Raw genomic sequence first — 22,521 nt, forward strand, 5'->3', positions numbered from 1 at the left:
CGAGGTTGCCTTGAAAACACAGCTGGAGGGAAGAACCCACACCTAGTGCTTAGATATTCGCACTTAATAACGTCAGCAGCCTTTGCTTCCCTCTTCAGTTTCAAAGGATTCATTTCCCACCTCTAAAGAAAGTCCCTACTTTTCCAGCCGCAGGGAATCAACATATACGCAGGGAAAGGTTTTGGCCTCGTGACACATCCCTGCACTTAAGTGAGACAAGCCCCTAGACGCAAGGGATGTAAAATGCAAGACGTGCTGCTCCCTGCTGTGCTCACTCTGAGCTGCTGCACTCTGCACGGGCTGGCAGGACACAGCTGCCTCGCGGATCCCGCTCCGGCCGGCCAACCCTCCCACCTCATGGCGAAGGAATGCCGGACCCAGCTCCAAGGGTCAGGTACCTGGAATTCACTGCTATGCTTAACTTGTAGTCACTTAAGTCCTTAGGCCCAAGAATCCTGCTGAATCAGAGCTAAAATGATGCAGACAGTATGTGACAGAACCCTAAACAGAACTCACGGCCCCAGATTCCCTGCCCTAACCACAAAGCAAACCCTCCTGCAGCTGAAAATAACACAAAAGAGACAGGGTATTTACCAGACTAACCATACCAACCTTCCCAGCACTCTACACCATACTCTAAAGCACAAACAAACATTTGCCTCACAGTCTAGACTGAAGCACATCAGAAGCAGGTTAAGAAAATTCAGTCTTGTCTGACGCAAGCCTGAATGTTAAAATCTTTTCCAAGCATGGCCTCAGGTATATGGGAAAGGCTCGGGCGTTTCTCGGTAACTGCGGTTCGCTCGCTCTGCTGTGGAGGAAGGTGTCTCTCCTCCCACGCAGGTGGTTCTCTGGCAGGGGCCACATCTTCAAACACAGAAAAGTTTGGGGCTTTTTAAAAGGTGATTGGAAAAGCAGAACTCTCACCAGACCGCACTGTAATTAGAATCTCTGAAGAGACTCATAGTGGTATAGCTTACTTTTAGTCATTGTTCAGTCTTGCTCTAATAAATTATTTTATGATGTGAACATGAAAAGTAACGTTGAAAGGTAAAAATAAGACCTTGGTCCTTGCAAAGTATCCATAGAAACCATAAATATCGCATCTGTCTAGCCGTTACACTATTGCTACTCCTGTCTGTATTTTGCTTTACCTGACAGCAACATCTCGGGACTCTGACAAGCAACCTGAATCTCACTGCAATTCTATGTTTTCTAGGTCAGTTTAATATGCTAATTTCATCAGTGTTATTTATGACCAACGGCGGTGCTAAGCAAGACAGAAACAGCCACAGTCATCAGAGAGGGCCACAAAACATTATGTTTATCAGTGGCACACTACTAATAACAATAGTATTTTCCTAGTAATAAAACCATTTGGTAACCAAGAGAAAGTAATTGCATTTGGAAGCCACAGTGTAGAAGAGTAACTGGGAACACAGCCCTGTGAGAACATTAACAAATGCAGGCAGTGGGCTTGCAGTTGCTATATGGCGTGGAGTAATGTGGTACCATGCTATACAACCCTGAAAAGTTACCCAAAGAGACAAATGAAGAAGTCACTATTTCAAATAGGTTTAAAAAATCATAATGTGTTTGCCAGCTAGGAAAAGGATCTTAGGGAGGCTTCAGCTCTGTGGCACGGGCACAGCACTGGTTACTGAGTTCAGAGAACGGTAAATTAAAATCAGCGAGGGCAGGACACCTCCAGCTGACACAATTTAGACTAAAGGAGGCTTGCAACATGTTTAATGAACTTGAATTTCGTCCTGTAGCCAGAACGATGGGAAATAACAGAAACGAAAATCAGTTTTCTCTTACCTTTGCTATCCTTTTTCAAAATGAGTTTCCTTTGCTCTTTTCTGTCTTCTTTATGAATCATGCCTGCCTCACTCTTCACAGACGTTTTAACACTGCCAGGATCCCCGCTGACATTTCCCCTCTCCTCCAGTCGGGGCTTTTTTGACAGTGTTGCTGGTGGCAATTTCTTCTTAGCTCCAGCAGCTGAATGCCCACTCTTCCCTGTGCCTGCTTTACATTTGATGGGCTCGGGCCCAGCAGCAGTGGGTAATGTCTGGTAGGATTTTGACCCTTCTGGATTCCTCAGCCTTTCTGCATTGACTGGGAATGGATGACACGTGGTCAGTGCCAAGGAGAATGGCTGAGTTCTGCTGCAGGGTGGTTGCTCTTGGAAATACTGGTTGTTCCCTGAATCAACTGGGGGCAAATTAACTAAGCCACTCACTACGCTCTCTGGTGTCATGACTTCATCTTTATCATGCTCAGGAGACTTAATTGAATTAACAACTTCAGTTAACTTGCCGGAAGAGATCACATCAGGACAGGACTGCTCAGTGCCAATGTTCACTGTATCCAAGGCTCTCTGAGCCTTGGAGCTAACTGAAGTGTGCAAAGAAGACTTTGTTTCATCTTCATCTGGTTTATGTTCAATCTCTTGCTTATTTGCACACAATACTGCTTCCCCTTTGTTTTCTTCAGGCACCCTATGGAACTGATCCTGCAATGCTTTGCAGAACGGTTCCAGCGTACTCAAATTTTCATCTCCTCTGACTGCAGTTTGTGTGGGTTCAGCTTTTGCTCGAGCTCCCGTGCCAGGACAGCCCAGTGCGGATCCAGCAGTAAGCAGGCCCTCTGCCTGCCGCACAGGGGTGAAGGACGGCCTTGTTTCTCTCACAGGCAGCTGCTGGATACCTAACTGATCACCGGTATCTCCATCATCCTTGTTTGCTATGCTCTGGTACTCACTTGGAGCCTCTCCAGGCAGTGGGGGACTAACTGATGTTACACTTCCAGATGCGTAGGTGTGATTTTTTGAAGAATCTTTTCCTAACTCTTCATCAGACTTGAAGGTGCTGTCCACAAGAATTACACGTTGTTCTGATGTATTCTGAGGGGAAACCACAGTCTGCCTCTCTGAAACATGACTAACTCCCGAGTCACAGGAAGTTTCAGCCCCCTGTTCATCACCTTGGCAAATCTCTCTCTGTTCTTCTCCTGTTTTACATGGTTCACGTCTAGGCACTTCTACATAACCATCTCGTAAAAATGGATCCCCAGAAAGGGGAGTGAATGCCACTTCTTCGTTCCCTATTTCTGTCAGTTGGTCTGTATTATGGGGTAGATTGTTACACGGTTTGGTTTCAGGAGTCTTCATTACATGAGCCAATTCTGTTATGTAACCATATTTCTGTGTATTAGAAACAACTTGAAAATCTTGACAGTCACTACTTTTTGAAAGATGACAGCTGTCAGAATTAGTGTCATTTTGTGCATTCAAGCCTGAGCGATTTCCTTTTTCTTGTAAATTCTCTTCATAACTTTTATATATGGTGTTAACAGAAGAGTGTTCTTCATGTGTAAACTGATTCGTATTTTCATTGGGGAAAATGTCTTTCTCTTCCGGGCAATCAGCTGGTTCTTTTCCTGCTGGATAACAGTCTCTAAAGGGACATCCTTGACCAGTCACAGACTCATTTATCAAGGATTTGTTGTGCTCAGGATGAAGTAATTGTCCGATTGTCCCGTGCGACTTATCTGACATATAAGCTGGGTTTTCTTTGTCACATGCTAAATTACCACTCTGAGCACTTTTTAACCTCTGAGGAGAACCTGCACCGCATGTTTGGGAAGCACTACCAATGGGAAGCTTTCCTTCCCGAGCAACAGCCATTTGAACGGATCCATTACCGTCAGTTAACATTTGCTTTGGCTTCTGCTCCAAGTACTCCCCTGTATTTAAGATGATACTATTTGCTGAAACACAAATGGATGGTGTTTCCGTTTCATTTCCAGTGCTAGAATCTAGACATACACCATCTGTTTCTACCACTTGTGTAAGACAAATGTTTCCTATGGATGCACCGTCACATGCTCCATCTGTTTTAAGTAGGATATTACAAACACTGCAGTCTTCCTTCTCTGTTCTTGGTCTGCTCGCTGGTTGTGTAATAGGTTCCTGCATTTCTATCAAATTTGTTGGCAAAGGATGATCAGAAGAGGTCTCCTGTACAAGATTCAGTTCTGTGACTTGGATATCTGGTGGCCTAATTTCTAAACTGGTGATCCCCTGGTTTTCAAATGGGATTTGATAGCCTGAGTCATCTTCATGAAGAAGTTTCCACATCTTGTCATGCACTGCAGATATATCAGCATCTCCTTTGCACTCAGGGCTTTCGGATTCCAGGACTGACTTGGGATCAGCTTCAAGCAGAGATTCACCACATGACGGATGGCAGAGAAAATCTCTGTCATTGCTATGGTGCAAGTTAAAACTATAGCTGTGCTCTCCCTCCGTTGGCTCATCACATAGCTTTGCAGAGGAGAGAACAGCACATAAACATCCTTGTTTATCAGGAACAGCATCTGTATCCCATAAAGAAAAAGATGAAATGTCATTCTTTGATTTGTTGCCATTTACAATAATATTATTTCCTTGCTCACAGGCGACCTGTTGGTGACAACTTTCTCTCTTATCACAGGGAACATGGTGTTGAGAATAGGTCTGCAGATTTGCATTTTTATCTTGTAATGTCTTTTCAGCACAGAGCATTTCCAAAGCTGGATGGATGGTTCCTGCACTCGCACAAGTCAAGAAGATGCCTTCCTTTTCTTTTTCGGGCTCCATACATAGTCTCTCACGACTCTGGGTAAAGACTTTAAGATTAGCCCCTTGATCCTACAAAGAAGAAAAGAAGAGAAATGTAATCAAAAATTAAAATTGCTGCTTGACACAGGCTTGAACTAGAGTCCTGGCTTGAAATGCACCTAATTTCATTTAAAATATTTGTCAGCAGTCAGAGTTGCATTCTCCAGGATTTTCTCTAGTCCTCTTCAGCACTAAATCAGTTCCATGGAAGTGGTGAGCATGTTTCACCCATAGCAAATCACAGATGAAAAAGCCTACAATTTTTTACTAGATAAAAATGCATTGTTTCCTAAACAAATTATGCTTTTGGTTACCATTACACAGAATCCCAGAATGTCAGGATTGAAAAGGACCTCGAAAGCTCACCCAGTGCAATCCCCCCGCCGGAGCAGGAACACCCAGCTGAGGTTACACAGGAAGGTGTCCAGGCGGGTTGGAATGTCTGCAGAGAAGGAGACTCCACAACCCCCCTGGACAGCCTAGGCCAGGCTCTGCCACCCTCATTGGGAAGGAGTTTCTTCTCAAATTTAAGTGGAACCTTTTGTGTTCCAGTTTGCACCCATTGCCCCTTGTCCTATCACTGGTTGTCACCCAGAAGAGCCTGGCTCCATCCTCCTGACACTCACCCTTTATATATCTGTAAACATTAATGAGGTCACCCCTCAGTCTCCTCTTGTCCAGCTCCAGAGCCCCAGCTCCCTCAGCCTTTCCTCACACGGGAGATGCTCCACTCCCTGCAGCATCTTGGTGGCTGCGCTGGACTCTCTCCAGCAGTTCCCTGTCCTGCTGGAACTGAGGGGCCACAACTGGACACAAGATTCCAGGTGTGGTCTCGCCAGGGCAGAGCAGAGGGGCAGGAGAACCTCTCTGACCTACTGACCACCCCCTTCTAACCCACCCCAGGTACCACTGGCCTTCCTGGCCACAAGGGCCCAGTGCTGGCTCATGGTCACCCTGCTGTCCCAGGACCCCCAGGTCCCTTTCCCCTACACTGCTCTCCAACAGGTCGTTTCCCAACTTATCCTGGAACCTGGGGCTGTTCCTGCCCAGATTCAAGACTCTACACTTGCCCTTGTTATATTTCTTTCAAGTTTTCCCTGCCCAACTCTCCAGCCTGTCCAGGTCTCTGGATGGCAGCACAGCCTCTGGCGTGTGAGCCATTCATGTGCCAGAACAATCTGTAAAAGCAGAGAGTAATTTAGCAGTCAATCTTTGAAAAAAAAATTACTTTCAAATAGCCATTAAGAGGATATCACAACATGGATTACTTTGTACATTTGACCAAGTATCTTTCTAGTGGTTTTCTGAAGCTTTGCACCTACTCCCAGTAGAAATGAAGAAATGCTCAAAATCATCAGACTGAGTTTAAAAAACACCAATATTTGTACACATTTTTCATTTTTTTAGCTTTTATCCAGCCACAAACTCAACTTCATAACTGCTTTGGGTTTTTTTTTTTTCCTCCTTCTGAGTCCCAGTTCTATCCACTGTTATTTGTTAACGTGTAGTGGTGTGCTGGACAGCTGACGTTAACGACCATGATACATAATGGGTGAGTCCTCTGGGTTACAGCAGAGCTGTAAAAGTGTAACGAGTGCTGGCAGACACATAACTCAGAGAAGCCATTCTGAAAAGAAGCAAGTGTTGCTACTTAATGAAGGACATGTAAAGAAGGATTTCCCACGAGTTGCTGTGCGCACCGGTAGAGGCAGGGGCTGCTCAGATACTATATTCTTAGTTTCCACAAGTCCATGGTAAAAGCATTACCGGCTGTAGTAAATATTGCTTTCCTTTGCTGCAAAAGCCACCCACTTCAGCTGCAATTCCTTTCACCCTCTCTGTTCTCTGTTCAGCTTGAGTAGGATGTAGAGCTGACTATATGCTGTGGACAATGGGGAAGGAAGAGATATAGAAAATTTGTCAATGACTTTAACTGCGGTTCCCGCCTTAAGCACCAGGCAGTTGCCACACTACCTTCAAACCTCCTTGGCCAGTGCATACCAGAAGCCCTGAGCCCCACCACGGCTGCCCCTCTGACTTCCCGCCGCACTCCCTGCTCAGGGCTGCCCTGCAGGAGATGCCAGTCTCCGGTCTGGGAGTCCAGGTGCACACCTCTGGAGGCAAGGGGGGGTGAGCCTGGACGTGCCTCTATGTTCAGTTTCCCTGCTCTTCTCTGTTGGTTCTGAGAGCTTGGTCTGAGCTTAGCACTCCTGCTGTCACTTCCACTTCGTCCTCACACCTCTGTAAAGCAGTTTCTTTTTCTATTCCGTACGACGTCAGCAGCCTCAATCACAGCTTTTACTAAAACCTGTGTAATTCTTGCTACGTATTCTAGACACATGATCAGTTAGTCCCTACCTGCTGTTGGTATGAAAGTGGTGTTCAGAGGGAAGCTCAGGTAACCACCTCCACCAGTCACTGTCTGGGCCATCTGCAGAGAGGGCAAATGACATCAGATACTATGGAGACTGGGGCAGTTCAAAACCCTGAACAAAATACAATTAATACCACACCTGGGGGCTTTAATTCATTAAGTACTTGATTCTTAAGGAGAGTTTTCAGTGTATGACACATGGGAATATAGCACCTGAGCAAGCTGTGCCAGAAGAGCCACTGCATCTCAACAGGTGATCGGCACATACCCCACAAACAGACAACTCAAAAAAACATGAATCTGAGCAGGAAATAAAACAAAATTAGATTTGGAAAAAAGTAATGCACTTCGGAACACAATACATACATGCCGAGGTCTAAGCCATCACGTAAACTACACTGCTGACCAAGGCATACAGATAACGGAGGGAAAAAATTAAATAGAGCAAGTAATGATAAGGTCAATGGAAGCTGTGGTATGATACACGAGTAGAGCTACAATTTTGTGACAATGTTCAGAGACATTCAAAGAAGATATGATATAGTTCCGGGCAAAATATTTTTGACAGAATGAAGATTAAACAGAAACAACAGTGTAAGTGCTTTGATTTGGAATTAAGGCAAAATTTAAAAAACATACTTCTGCTCTGCAGAAACTCGATGTTGTTAGCTAGAGCCAATACTGATACTGGTACTATCTTTACTTATCAGTATTTCTTGATAACAAAACTGCCAGGCACATCATAATTATCTCCTAAATAAAAATATAAAGTTGGAGTCTTTAGAATATGACAAAACACTAAGGAAAGCCCAATACATCAGGTTGTGATAAAGCAAAGAACAGAAAAGCAGCTAAATCACCTTGTTGCTGCATGACAAAAAATATAGGAAACCAGATTTTAAAAACATAGGGAACCAGATTTAAGCACTGTTTTTTCAAAATTCCAGAAAAAGAACTGTGAGTGGTGGCAAGTTCCACCAAGAATACACGTCTCATGCAAAATTATAACTGACCAGGTTTATATCTGAATTAAAAATGAGACAACTATAAGCTGATCGAAAATTATGTGTTGGGCATGGACAATAATTCTTACTCATTACTGTTTTGGAAGAGAAGTCCTCACCCATTTTGTATTCAAAGCCAGCCATGAAACCAGTTTCCTTCCAACAGCTGTTCACCGACCTATGTGAAACCACTTGAGGGTTTCAGTCTAACTCCTCATGGGCAGAGTTTACCCATCACAACTGTTCTGCCACCCTTTCTTAAGGGTTTCCTTTTGCTCTTCCTTTGTTGTGTAACACAGCTCCTTCCTCCCCTCTCACTTTCCAGCCTTTTCCCACATCTTTCCGCCTGTTGGTCCCAGCACACCCCCTGTCCCTGCTGACAGCATGGAATGCAGTGCCCATGACTTGCACTTGCATTTCTGTACTAACTGCAGAGCAGGGAGCTCCAAACTCACAAGTGCCCCGAACACTCTACATCACGGTTCTCTGTTGCACATGGCGGCTGCCAGGATGTCACACACAAGAGCGCACAGCTACCATCTTAAGCCATCCTCACAGACAGAACAGGGCCAGGAGCCCAAAAGATGAACAGCTTCATTGGCCTACGCAGTTTTGGCTACCCTGGAATCTAACAAAGCAGAGGTACGACATGCTAAACAAAATACATTTTGTGCACAACCAGATTACCAGATTACGTGGAAGTTCTGTGCCAGTTCTGCTTCTCTCCTTTCTGTACAATAAAATTTAAAATTATCTAGAGCTGACATAAATTGACGTCAGGCAGGTCAAACCAAGCATCTCTCGAAGTTTACGAGAAGCGGCTGTTCTGACATGAGCAAACCCAAAATAATGCCAGGATGAACAGGAGATCTAATCCGCAGAAAAAAATCAAAGCTTTAGAAATACACAAACACCACATGCTGTTCTTCCCAGGGTATCAGTGTAAATGTTAAGTGTTTTGCCTATGCCCTGGAATCCCTCTGAATCTGCCAGTTCCAGCAGGACCTCAACAATATCACTGGCATTCGGCAGGCCACAGACCCGGGCTTTGTAATTCAGGAGTGACACCAGCAGCCCGTGCCGGGACTGCTGGCTAAACACCGAACAGAGACCGGCTCCTGAATGACACACTGCAAACATGATGCCTCCTGGCTCTCTGTACAGTATGCTGCATCATACAGTTGGCACAATTGTTTTTTAGAACCTATTATTAATTTGTCTAATACTTCAAAGCAGCTTAATTAAGAACTTCACCTGGGGCCAGACCAGGAGGTCATGGGAGGAGTCAGGAGCCTCGCACCATGACCATCTAATGGCAGAAGTCACCCAGAACAGCAGTTGCTGCACAAGACACACTGCCAAGGTTGTTGCAGGCAGAGCAGCTTGGCACTAAGGGGAGTGTAAATCCCTGCACAATTAGTGCTCTAGTTCTGTGGCTGCTATGGACCTCTCAGGAGACCTGACTACCACATGGAAGGGGAAAATCTAACGCTCTTCAAAAGCGGTCAGCTGTGATTTTTGCTACAAGTCCCTCACCTTGCTCCTGGCAGAGCTGTCTCAAATGCTGGGCTCCAGCTGATACCACAGTGAACTTCTACATAAGCCTGTGTGCAGCAACAGCAGGTGGATTCTTCCTTGCTTTTCTTAGGTCACACAAGCAGATTGCCGAGGAGTCTCTGGCTTACTATACAGGAGCAGTGAGAAGCTGTTCACATTTGCCTTGTGCTGTAAAGAGTCATTTCCAGATGGGATGCTTTTGTTTGGCTCACTTTCAAGACCACATAATTTTGAACCTATACCTAAATTTCATCTTCATTCATGTGTTTTTAAAACCAATGACTTTGTCTGTGCTAACCTCTAGCCCTTTTGTGTATACCAATACTTCTTTCCCACTTAATTTTTATCTAATGTGAAGTTTTGGGCAAGGACACGCAAACAGAAGAAATACATACTGACTGCAGGTAGCAAGAGTCTAATTAGCTGATCTGAACTTTGCCCACAGCACTTACAGTAACCTTACAGCTGCTCTTTGCTAAGAGCGTTCTGGGATTTAAATTATTGTAGTGCACTTGGAAAACAATGAAACAATGCCTCTAGCAAACCATGGTCATACATACCACCAAGAAATCCTCAGTAGGCTCATTTCAAGAGGGAGGTATTCCCCATCATAAGAACATCATGTGCTGCTAAAATGTGACTGGAATTTTATGGATGATCAAAACAGAGAAACCTATGGATGTTTTTCAGGTAGAAGAATTCAGTAATTTTTGACTGTTCAAGACATCCCAGTAGTGAAATTAAAGTCAGTCTGTTACCCAGAACTGGGAGACTTTTTGCTTAAATAATATAGATGAAGCAAAGTATGTGGAACTGGAAAAAGCTTGTGTTTGTCACAAATGATTTTTTTCTGTGCAATTAACTATGCACGTTCAAATCAATAAAGTCAGTGATAATAAGATTATTCGTGGTTTAATACTCATATATATATATATCTTGAGTCTTTACTATGCAATTCTCGCACTTATGAAAACTCGTGGAGCATCGTATCGGTCTGTACAACTACACTGACTTCCTTAGTTGATTTCCTGCCAATAGCATAAAATATACAAGTACATGGAGAGTACCACTTTGGGTTTTTTAACTGGTTTTTACATTTCAACTGGAATATCTGACTCTCTCATTGTTTCATCTTTAAAAAGCAAAGCTCAATTCACCTCTTTAACATGAGCTCTCTGCATTAAATTCCTTTGCTTGTTATAAATTCAGAGCAAACCCATGTTGATCTGGTTTAGATTTTCAGCACCATAAGTAGATGACAATTTTGTTCTTTGAGTATAAACTGAAAAGAACCTACATCTAAACATTCTCTGCTCACAAAAGGTATTTGAGAAACTTTCTGGGTTGAAAGAAACATTACTTTGGTAAGACCTGTGCAACAGCCTACATATCGGATTTCCATATCCAGCTGTCCAGAGTCCCATTAGTGCCTCTTACTATTATCAATCTCACTCTATAATTAGAACAGCTTATGGTTTATTTGGGCCTTTTTCAAAACCAGATTTCCTTCCCAGCCGTAGCTGTCATTCAGAAGTACATGAATAGTATCTTTCGAAGTAACTTAAAATGTACATTATTTTGTGACAAACAGGAATAAAATGCATTAAAATCAGTAGAGCAGCTCCTTCTATCAAATTATAAACACTTTACTTACCCTGGGTGAGACATTTTCATCTGGCACCTGATTGTGCTCAGACAGGCCCCAAGTCCTTTTCCTTCCCCAGTGACAGTCTTTATCTGCCTCTTCCGTATGACACAAACCAGCCTGCATTTGCGAGCCTTCTGTCTCCTCGGGGACTTGTGTTGAAATGACACCTTCCTGACTGGGCAACGGAGCAGTGGATTCCCTAACCTCTGCTGCAGTCTGGAAAGATTGTCCTATGTTACTTACATATCTGCACAGTTCTTTAGGGTTTAACAACTTTAAAAGGTTTCTTCTTAGACTTTCTGTTAAGGTACAGACAGCATGCCCTGAGTTTTCCTCCGGCAAATTTCCTTTCCCCTCCTCTTGCAGCAATGAGATTTCACCGAGCAAGTCCCTGTCCTTACTGTTTTCTGTCATTGTCTCTGAAGCCTGATTTGTCAAAGAAGCACCTATGCCACCAGCAGGGGAGTCCGCCTTGGCACACGTATTCTCCTTGGTCTTTGATTTGTCAGTTGAGAAACCTGCAGCTGAGTGGCCACTGCCACTCTTTCCTTCTTCAGTTCTGGGATGGTCATTTTCAATGGCTGCAGCTGCAACAGGCACTTTGTTCTTTTCTTTGTCTTTCAATCTGGTGCTTTCATCTCGGTGGTGTCCAACAGCGAGAGTCATCTCCGTCTGCAAAGTTGACTGGCTGTACATAGAGGGGTCTCTCCTTACATTTACTCCTTCGAATTTTGAGTGATGACCACAGAAGCCAATGGTGGCATCCATAGGCGTAGTGTTATCTGACACTTGGGACAGACAAGGCATTGCACTGAGGAAGTAAGCACACCCATCACAATCCTTACCCAGTTTTAAATCATCTTCATCATCACTTTCCAATAAAAATTGTAATTTCTTTTTCCAGATTTCATTTTCATGCATTGTCAGCACATCTGAACATTCAAAATATTCTAGGACATCGTCAGAAAAGTCGTGACTTACACTTGGAATTTTCTCTGCATAAATCTCCGCAATAGCAGCAGAATTTTCAGAATCATCTTTTACAAAACAGTTGTGATTTACTACGGGAGTATCTGCCTGCTCACTGAACCGGGTATTCGTGGTTAGAGGTCTACCGAGCCCAGGATTTTCGCATGTCTGGACATCTGCCAGAGACTGACCCGATACAGCGTCTTCCGTGTTAAGGGAACAGTTGTCTGTATGATACACGACTACATTTGTAGGGCAGGAATGCATCTGTCTGCTGCAGCACGTCTCTGCTTTTCCAGCAGTGACGCTGACCATACTGTTAAAGTGAATTACATCATTCTCTGACAAATCCCTTAGGCAGGAAATATCTTCCTGGGTTTTAAATATATGTTTTACATCCATGTTGTCTTCTGTGTTAGGCAAGTGTCTGTGAGATTTCTCAAATGGGGACAATACTTCTGCTTTTCTGAGCTTCTCAAGCAGTAAACCACCGACTCTTGAAGAGTTGGAATCTGGTGAAGTCAACACAGGGTCATTCTCATACCGGTAATTCTTGTGTTGTGCAAAATGTTTTTCATTCTGCTCATTTTAGCCTGAAGTCTCCACATTGTCATTTAGGTCAACAACAAATTGTGAGGAAGTTTCAGTTTTTGTCTCTGATTCCAGTTCAACAAAAGCTGAACCGCAGGTCATTCTAGCTGTCAAACTGCTTCCTGGTACTGTTTAATGAAGTGCAGACCTTGCTCTGTGTACCTGAAAATAAAAGAAACAAAGTTTAAAATTACTCCTAAAATGGGCATACACATTTTCTAAAAGGTGGTCAAATGACACACAGTTGCAAGCACTAAAAAAAAAAAAAGATAAATCATTATTTAAAAATCAAGATCAAATATTAAAGCAGTACCTATAACCCAGCTATCTATGCAAACACGTTGTAACTGTGAGGAGTGACATGTGCTAGGAAAAAAAAGCATGCCTGCACATACACAAATACAGGCTTTAGCACATATCGCTTTGACATTTCTAAATGCAAGCACTAATCTGCAGACAATGTAAATTTTCACGTGTGCATGACTTCTGCAGGTACCAAGTATCTGCTATTTTGGTAGCCACATTAGCACAACAGTAGACTATTCCTTAAATTGGCATCATAGGGACATATTCCAAAATCCGTTTGTAGAAATACCTGGAACAATTTAACTGGTTAGATTTTATAGGGCTATTTCTGTTTAAAGCCATTCCATTGTACTTTGGCTTGTTGTCTGTAATTTCTGTGGCGAGAGAACAATGAAAGGAGGCTGGTTAGTTTCAACTGCCTGTTCACATTGAGACTGCGCACTAGCAAAATGGTAGGGTTCCACATAAAAACAAAGAGAAATACACCAAAAGGTTTCCATTAGCTGAATCCAAAGAGATATGTAATCATGGCTCTCTTCTTGTAAAAAAACCTTAGGATTTTTGATACTTGAGATGTTTTTTGTATGCTACTAGAGGCACTCTGGGTCAATCTTCACCACAGGGTACCCAGGCTCACCCCAACAGGACTCTTCCACCATCCAGGGATCCACTCATCAGTGAAAGTAGTGCAGCAGAACTGAATTTCAACTAAATTTGATCTCAGGAAGGATGCTAGACTAAAAGCTCTGAAAAACAGTCATCTATTTTTATTCACCTAACTGATATGACATGAAGAATGGCAGGGAAAACCTCCTTGCCATCCTGCTAGTCTGATGAAGCAATTTAAGGACACCTCTAGTCATTCTCCTTTTCCTTCTCTCTGCTTCTTCCATTGTGGCCCTCTTCAGCTAACATCTCTCTCCTGACTGCAAAATCACCAGCACCCTAGCAGAGCAACCTTTCGCGATGCCCTTTCAAGCACTGTGTAGCGCTCCATCTGCTCTCCGCGGGGCCACAAGCAGAGCAGCTATTGGACCTGTCAGCACCCAGCTTCGTGTCACAGCCCGCTGCAGATAATGATCAAAGTCAGTTACTAAGAAAATATGTGTGAGCTAGATTAGAGCTTAATGGCTAAACAGCAAGGGACTTGCACGGAATCTGCCTCTCCCGTAAGGAGCACAAAGCAGCTGGATGTGCTCTCATTTCCTTCAGGCAAACCCTGCCACCAACACTTTTTCCACGAAGCTACCTGGGAGGTGAAAAGCAGGCAGAGAAGGTGGTTAACCAGGTGGATACTAGAAGGGACAATGCTAGGTTGTGTGACAAACAGTTTGACTTCCTGCACAAAAAGGAGTGCAGAGGAACAACAGCTGACAGGGGAACAAGACGAGCATCCTCTCCTAACGTACAACATGTATGTGGATTATATACATGCATGCATGTGCCCACCGAGTACACACAGTCAGCCTCGCTGCTTGGACCTGTGGCCATGGAGCTTCAGCGGCTCCCAAGAGGAAACCCTGGTCAGCACAGGGCCTCGGGAAAGGAAAACGAGAGGAGGGTTCAGTGTTCGTGGTATGAGAAGAAGGGTAGGGGGAGGATGTAAAGAAAAGGCAGCTGAGAGGCGACATGTTTTATCAATTTAGTCTTAGAGTAAACTGGCAAAGGTCCAGCACGCAAGGAACTGTAGGCCAACAGGAAAGGCTGGTTTGAAGAGCAAGCCTGATGTGACGCAAAGGTATATTGTATTCGGGAAGTTGCCAGAAGACAACAAAATAGTTTTACAGTACTGCAAGCCAGCCTGGTCACAGTGGCTTGGTGAGAGATGCTTTGCAGCACGAATCTAGAAGGGGGAAAGACACACTGCTGTGTGTGGCATTGCTGACACACAGAAGGTTTCAGATTATCCACACAGGAGGTACCGGACAGGAGACTGCGTGCAGGCTTCCTCGGACTACTGCCTTTGAGTCTGGCTCAAAACCCCTCGGAATGCATGCTCCCCTGCTGCAGATGACAAGAGGAGGACACTTAGTGCATACTGGACTGGTTTAAACAATGTGGACACCTGTCAACTGGCCCTGGGCCAACAATCTACACTTGCTTCATGCAGGCCTTTGAACTACAATATCGACCATGCGTGCAGCAAGAGCCTGGAGAAAAAAAGGCACATGATCCCATTATCTGAAGCCTTTCAGATCTCTGATCACATTTTGCTTTCCATTTCAACTCTAAGAAATATAAATATTTAACAGGAAAAAAAAAAAAAAAAGGCAGCAGTAGAAATTAATCTTTTCCTCATCCGTTTTATTGCATTTCCATAGAATCATCCCCCAGCTTTCACTCATTGCCTCTTAAATATGCATTTGCCTAATGTTCCCTGTTGAATTCTTTCAAATCTGCTTTCATCTCTGCTTTTCAGAAGACCAGATGCCTCTTTACTCTTTTTTGGAGGGTATAAGTTATTTTAAAAGTATGGTAATTTTCCCAGATGAAAAGAGCCTCAGCAACATTTTTTAATGCAAATTGACTAATGAATACTCCTTGCTAAAGCAATTGTACTATACAGTTACCATTCTCTTAGTTCAGCTGCATTTTGACATCCAGGGGAAAAGAGCTGTCAGATTTCTCGATAGGAAAATCAGATTAGATTTTGTGCATTTTGTCAGATTCAACAATGGAAATCCAAGCAAAATAATTTTCCACGTGGAAAACTGCAATAAATGCTGGTTTTCCACCCAAGACAAAGACATTATTTTGTTTAAATCTGGGGAGAAAATAGAAGATATTATATAAAAAACATAAATTCAGTTATTGAATTTAGACAGAAATTGGAAAGAGAACTGTTAGTATAATATCCTCCCAGCTCCTCAAGAAACATGCATAATGAAATGCATGGAGGAAAGATGAATGTGAGATCATGATAATTTACCATCAGCTATTGACTAGTAGCCTGAAAATAAGTTCGATTCCTAATAAACTGGGGTTTGAACATTTGGTGAAGAGAAGACTTAAATGCATAAGGGTGTTCCGGCTGCTTGTCTCAAGTCTTGCTCTGGAAATCAATGACGCTACCTGCTAAAAGCTTATGGAAACCTTCCTTTTTAAGCAACTTTACATTCACAGAAGTTATTTCTATAGAAAGCTTACGCATTTTACAAATCCAGGAGGGAATTTGTGTCTTTCTCTGGGGTTCCCTTGCTCTGCAGTCAGTGGAAAAATTCCCTTCACTATGTCTCTGCAGTTTTTTTCTTTTCTTTGCTATCTATTCATCGCGTAATCTCTGTTCTCTGTACAGTCGTCTTCAGCCCACAGCCTTGTTCAGCAGGATTTATTCCTATCTTTCAGATGCACTTGCTCCTCGCCCCCTTTCACAGGGCCTGTCAGCCCACACCCATGTGCTGTCTCTCTCCTTATCATCCCCAGACCAGCCTTTTGGGCCAGGGGCCGCTCTGCATTCACATCCCGCCTGGCACAATGGGCACCTGATCTATGTCTACACCTCCTATAATACTGCAGTATGGTTCAGATATCTAAACATGCTTTGACAACCACAGCATTGTCTAGGTAGGTTAAAAGCTCCGCATCAGTGCATAAATACCCCCAGATGGCTATACATGCTCTGCAAACACCCCGCTTTACACCCACACCAGCGCAAAGGAGTGGGAAAGAAGAACCTGCATTTGCCCACACAAAGGGTTATCTTAGCTAAACACGTGGGAGGAATTAAACTGATAATCCTCTCATGTTTCATATCAAGAAATATCCTTCCATCAAGTAATATTTTGGTCTCTTTATACCAAGTTGACACTGGGTCTGTGATACCTAAAAGCACAAGAAAATTTGATAGGTACATAAATAACGTGTGTTTGTAATAGCCTTACATCTCACAGACCATGTCTTCAATAACTTATCTGCCATTGTCCACACTTGTGGGGGCACACCAAATCTGCTTAACTGGTCCAGGATTAACTTTCATTGAACTTCTACACACAAACCTAAATAGAGAAAGCACAACCTTTCTCCTTTGTACGTATGTATACATGAGGAGGATGTGGATGCATGTACAATACAGTCTGCTCACCTTTTCTTCTAACACTTCTCCATCAGACTGATCTTGTTGAGAAGAGAGATACTGGTCTGAGACAACAAACTCCCCAAATGCCAGCAGTCTCTTACTATCAACTCCACCCCATAAACCAAACTTTGGGATCTGGATTTGCCTTTTTGAAAAACAATTATTATCCACTACGCTATCCTACTAAACTTTATATTTACCAATAGCTCCTTCTCCCTGTGCCCGGGCGTACTACATACATTTTCATACACCCCTTTAGAGATGTTTTATTGGCAGGGGGCTTAATCACAAAGGAAAACAGTGGATATAATTAGACTTAAATTAAGATAAAGGTGAAAAATCTCCAAACCAAAACACTAATAACCACAAAACCTTTCTTTATGATGAACAGAAATGGCCATATATCACACAGATCCAATCAGAAAGCTAACTGGTATGGACAGAAGGATGTTATAAATATTATATTGATTAAAGGGAGAGAAAGGAGCAAAAGCAGAACAGAAACAACAAAAAAGGCAGAAAGAAATCTTCACTAATCAGATGATCTCAAGAAGACTCTAAATAGGCAGTGTCTAAAAGGTGGAACTAGGCAGAATCTCCCCCCGCCTGGGTCTGTACCCGTGTCCCTGCCTCACGCTGCATCGGCTCAGAACGCGTGTTGCACACACGCTCTTCTCTTCCCCTCTCTGGCACAGACAGCAAACACGTGGTGTCACCGAGTCCTGCCGCAGCCTGGCCACTCTGCTCTGCAGGACCAAGCACTGAGGAATGCAAAGGAGCTTTAGTCTAGACATAAACAGGAAAGTTTGGGATGACATGCTGGCCCCAGAGGCTTGTACGTGTGATTATTGATTTCTACAGTGCTCAGGGAACAGGACTTTATATGCATTTTCTCAGTAAATATGGCTGTACTGCTTAAGATCAGGCATGAAAAGCCACATACCAGACAGAATGTCACAGCGATTCCTAGTGTATGCATATGAAAACTGAAAGAATAACATTTACTGCAATAGCTAGCATAGCAAATAACTTGCAGTAGCAGACATATCTTAAAATGAAATATTACTGCTAACAAAGCTTGTGTTTTTATGACTCTGACTCCTGGTTTGCAGAAATGCAAAGACATCACAGACATTAATTGCTCACATAACCTTACAGATCCTTTCCAGAATGTCCAACTACAGACCACATGTGTAATACACACCCCGCCATCCAGTCGGTCGTGAAATCTTAGCGAGCTGCGTAAACGCAGTTATGTTCCAAGGCTGATGTTAATTCCCTTTCCGTTCTCCCTGGAAATACTTCTCAAATATGTCTTAACTTTCTTGCAAAGAGTTTGCATACCATTTGTATAGCTGCAATGTTCCTCTAAGAAATCAACAGCCATAACTGCACCCACTCTCCGTGTCCAGACTGCCAACTGCTTTGCGTTTGGGAAAACACACATTTTTTCACCTCTCAACACAGAGTTGTTTGGTTTTTTTTTGGTAGCAAATTCCTTAAGTTTAGCACTTTCTTCTTCCAAAACAAACCAAAATATGTTATACAATAAACACAGAAATTACACACCAATTTAGATTTCTTGGATGAGGTGTTATATTCCCTGTATGAAAATACATCCAATATATATTTATATTTACAACTGGAAACATACAGGGTTTCTTTTGCAAAAAGGTTGCCACGCATGTTTTGCCATATTTAAATGCTTATTTTCATGTTCTCTTTTTAAACTTTTCCTTTAACAGAAATGAAAACTTTCATTAGAAGTTTTCCTTTAACAGTTTCATCAACACTGTCATGTTTCTGTGCATCTTTTTTTTCCACGTATCCACCAGTACTGATAGAACCAAATTCCACATGAAATTTCTGATCTGCTTTCCTCCACTCCTAATCTATAAAAGCATTCCAAAGTGATTGTGCCAGATAGCCATAAGAACAACTTCCAAAAGCGTTGTGATCATGCCTACATTCTTAAACGTTGTTACCTTGTAAAAGTTTACATCTCCAAGACAACAGAAACTGGAATTCTATAATTCAATTATAACTTTGTGAACTCTACTCACAACAGAGCTATAGTAAGTATTTATATAGCAGTTTTCTTACTACAGTCTCACATTCGACGGGGTAAGAGTACTGAGAACCCACGCACGCAAGAATTCACAATTACTGCATTTTCTACTTGTTTCTGTACCTCACAATAGTTCTGTCTGGAATCCCTAATGCTGGAATACAAACAATAACTGTATTATTCTTCTATTCATACAAATCCTTCATGACACTGCAATCAAATCCAACACTTAGAACAGCATACTTGCCAAGGAGTGTGTAACGTCAGAATCAAACCAGCAAAATACTGTATTATCTAAACCAATTATCACATACCTGTTGTATTAACAAGGTTTGAATTAAAAAAAAAGTGAAGTTCAAAAAGCAGATATCTGGAAAACATGTCCTTGCCAAATATACTGCGATATATTGTGTTTCTTCAACACCCGAGGCTGTTTGACAACTTTTACATTAGTGTACTACCCACTGTAAGCAGCACCACAGTATAAAGAAAACACCATAGCTATAACTTGTTGGCTAAATGTAAAAGGAATAAATGACCGCTCTGCATATCTCTAACAAAGACCTTATACATTAAGGGTAATTAAAATAACCAATCACAGCACAACTCTTAACAGCGATCTGTCTTAATCTATTTTTAACATTTCTCAAGCATCTGACACTGTCAGCATGAGCAATTTATGCAGCCTAATAATCACCTACCTGCTACCAAGTGACCAGATCTTTCTCAGGAATGAAGGAAATTTTTACCTACTGCCTATTAGGCCACACAATATACATCTAGAAAGAATAAAATGCATATTTCAGGATACCTAGTATCACTTACACGTTCTTTAGAGAACAACGCTTGCTTTCATACAATTTTTGCAATTTTGTTTGTCTTGCTAAAACTCAGTGGAAAGTGTAATTTCACAGACATTTAGCAGAATTCTAAATGCAATATATTTACAAAAATAATCTATCAAGACAAGCAAAAATTACTATACTTTAGCAGAAGCAAATAACAAATCATATTTCCTGTCCAACAACAGTATAAATCCCTATATTCATATAGTGCCTTAAGAATGAAGTAACTTGCTCTTCTTCGTTTATTCATCTTATATGATATGCGTTCTATTTGCACATAGGAGAAAAAAAGTAGACAAGCAATTTTTAAAGTATAAACATTTTGACCTCTCAAATCATAAATGTGCACTTACCCATGAGTGGTCTTTCTTGAAGTTCTAGAAGCGGGCCAGGTCTCTGGTTTGACTCTGTATAACAAGACAAAAGCCATTTAATTTATGCATGTTGTTTCAGAGCAGAGCAGCTAGCTAAAAGCTTCAGCGTTGTTTTGCTAGTGTGACCTTAGCATAGCGAGACTGATCACAGAACGGTTTGACTTTTAAGAGAGACTATTTCATTACACGCAGCAGATGGCTCTTCCTGGGAAAACCTCAGGCAGAGCAAGCGAGCTGGCAGTGATGAGAGGGCACATCCTACTTCCATAGAAGTCCACGGGCACTTCCTCATGGCCTGGACAGAGGAAGTGTTGGCATTAGCTTTTCAGAGTAAAGCACCAGGCTGTTTTTTAAAAGACATGCTCAAGTGTGCTTAACTGCTTTGCTAGGCATGGTGGGAATTTCTTACTTGATGAAGTTAAGCACACAAAAGCGTTGCTGAACATGAGAAAAACTGCAATCCCTAACAAAAAGGCTGAGGAAACCAAAGGTGGATAGTGAACTTTTAATAATCACTACATAAAAATTCTCCTAACAATTCACAATCCTCAAAGGCAAACAAGTGAATCCTGAACTAAGAACATATTCCCACTTCTGTTACCCAGGAAGTTGAGTCTCACACAGGAAAAACTTGAATGAATTGCACAAACTGCTCTGAGATCAAGGGATCTAGAAAAGGCTGAAAAGAAAATTTTGTACCAAGTTTTTTCCAGATAATTTTGCTGAAAGCACAGCTAAAACTGGTTATGAGATACTACAGTCATAAATACTTATTGCTCCCAGGGTTATCTGAACCCAGATAGGAAACTGGTATGTTCAGCAACAAATATAGCACCTGCAACCCCCCTCACTGAGCAATAGCTGCAGCGATATTTACCTTTTATATAATAGCCTAGTAGTCAAAATAACTCCCAAAGAAATGAGAGACCAGGATTTAAAACTATATTCAACCTGAGTTAATTTACTGTTTGATGTTGCAGGAAGACATCCAACAAGCACAGACCACAGGCTGAAGCAGGTGAAAGGCGCCTGTTGGAGCAGCTAAGCCATGCGCAGCTGTGGGTAACTACGTATCACCAGGAAGTCGAATTCACTGCCTTACCTGTATGTCTTTTGCCGTGCAGATTGGTTTTCCACCTGAACTAGGAGAAATAAGCCATCGGTTAATGATGCAGGGGGAAACGGCTCAGTGCAATTTCTTCAAGTTAAGTCTAACTAAACGGCTTGGTTTTTAGAGCTGCTGGAGCCCAGAGAAGTCAGCAGAGATACTATGCTGTCTGCTCTGCAGGCAGATGTGTATCTCCAAGCAGGTGTAAGCCTGTTCTGACTAGTGCAATGCAACCCATGAGACAAGAGCTCCACTGCAGAGCAATGCTTGTCAGCGTGTCCCAGTGCTGTGCTGCAGCAGCTGGATCAGCAGGAAGGCACGGCAACCTTGCAGTCAGTCATACGGAAAAACACCACAAGCCACATTTGAATGCTTGATCCCCAATCAAAAATGTTAGTAAAACTACTTTCTAAGGCACTTTCAGTCCACTTTGAGCAAGTTGTAACTCCAGAGAAATGATAACTCCCCTCAGATGACGGCCACACTGCTCTCGCCGTTAGCAGAGCTGGACAGCAGGCACGGGGACACCCGTCCTGAGGAGATTCCTCCCCAGCAGCACCTCCTGTCCCTCGCTCGGACACAACGGGCACCCGGCCCCTCAGACGGTTTCTCCTCAGAGACCCTCACCCCAGTGTTGTGCGATCTCTGCCCGGTTCACCTCCCGCCCGCCGCCATTTCCCAGGAGAGCTGCTCCGCATCTGACCCCTCGGGGCCGGCTGCCCTCGGGCCTCCGACGCTCGACTTTCCCGTGTCAAAATGGGTAAAATAAAACCCTCACCGCTTCCCTCACGCCGAGGGAAAACACTCCCGTTCCGAAGGGCCGGGGGCCGCCCGGGCACAAACACGGCGGGGCCGCCTCAGGGCCGGGCGCGAGGCCGCCTCAGGGCCGGGCGCGAGGCCGCCTCAGGGCCGGGCGCGAGGCCGCCTCAGGGCCGG

The 22,521-nt window shown here is 43.1% G+C and overlaps 1 protein-coding gene across 2 annotated transcripts in view; it reads right to left on the bottom strand.

Moving 5' to 3' along the window:
- ALPK2 (alpha kinase 2) overlaps positions 1 to 12,882 on the bottom strand; it is a 49,318-nt gene extending 36,436 nt beyond the window's left edge. For both annotated transcript variants that reach the window (XM_082075042.1, XM_082075041.1), the window contains exons 1-2: positions 11,256 to 12,882; positions 1,822 to 4,696 (exon numbers count right to left, since the gene is read on the bottom strand). In XM_082075042.1, the coding sequence (XP_081931168.1) occupies positions 1,822 to 4,696; positions 11,256 to 12,620 (4,240 nt within the window). In that variant the 5' untranslated portion in view covers positions 12,621 to 12,882. The remainder of the gene's footprint in view (positions 1 to 1,821; positions 4,697 to 11,255) is intronic.
- Between the last annotated feature and the right edge of the window lie 9,639 nt (positions 12,883 to 22,521).

This window comes from Streptopelia decaocto (assembly GCF_964273445.1).
Source record: "Streptopelia decaocto genome assembly, chromosome: Z".
NCBI lineage: Eukaryota > Metazoa > Chordata > Aves > Columbiformes > Columbidae > Streptopelia > Streptopelia decaocto.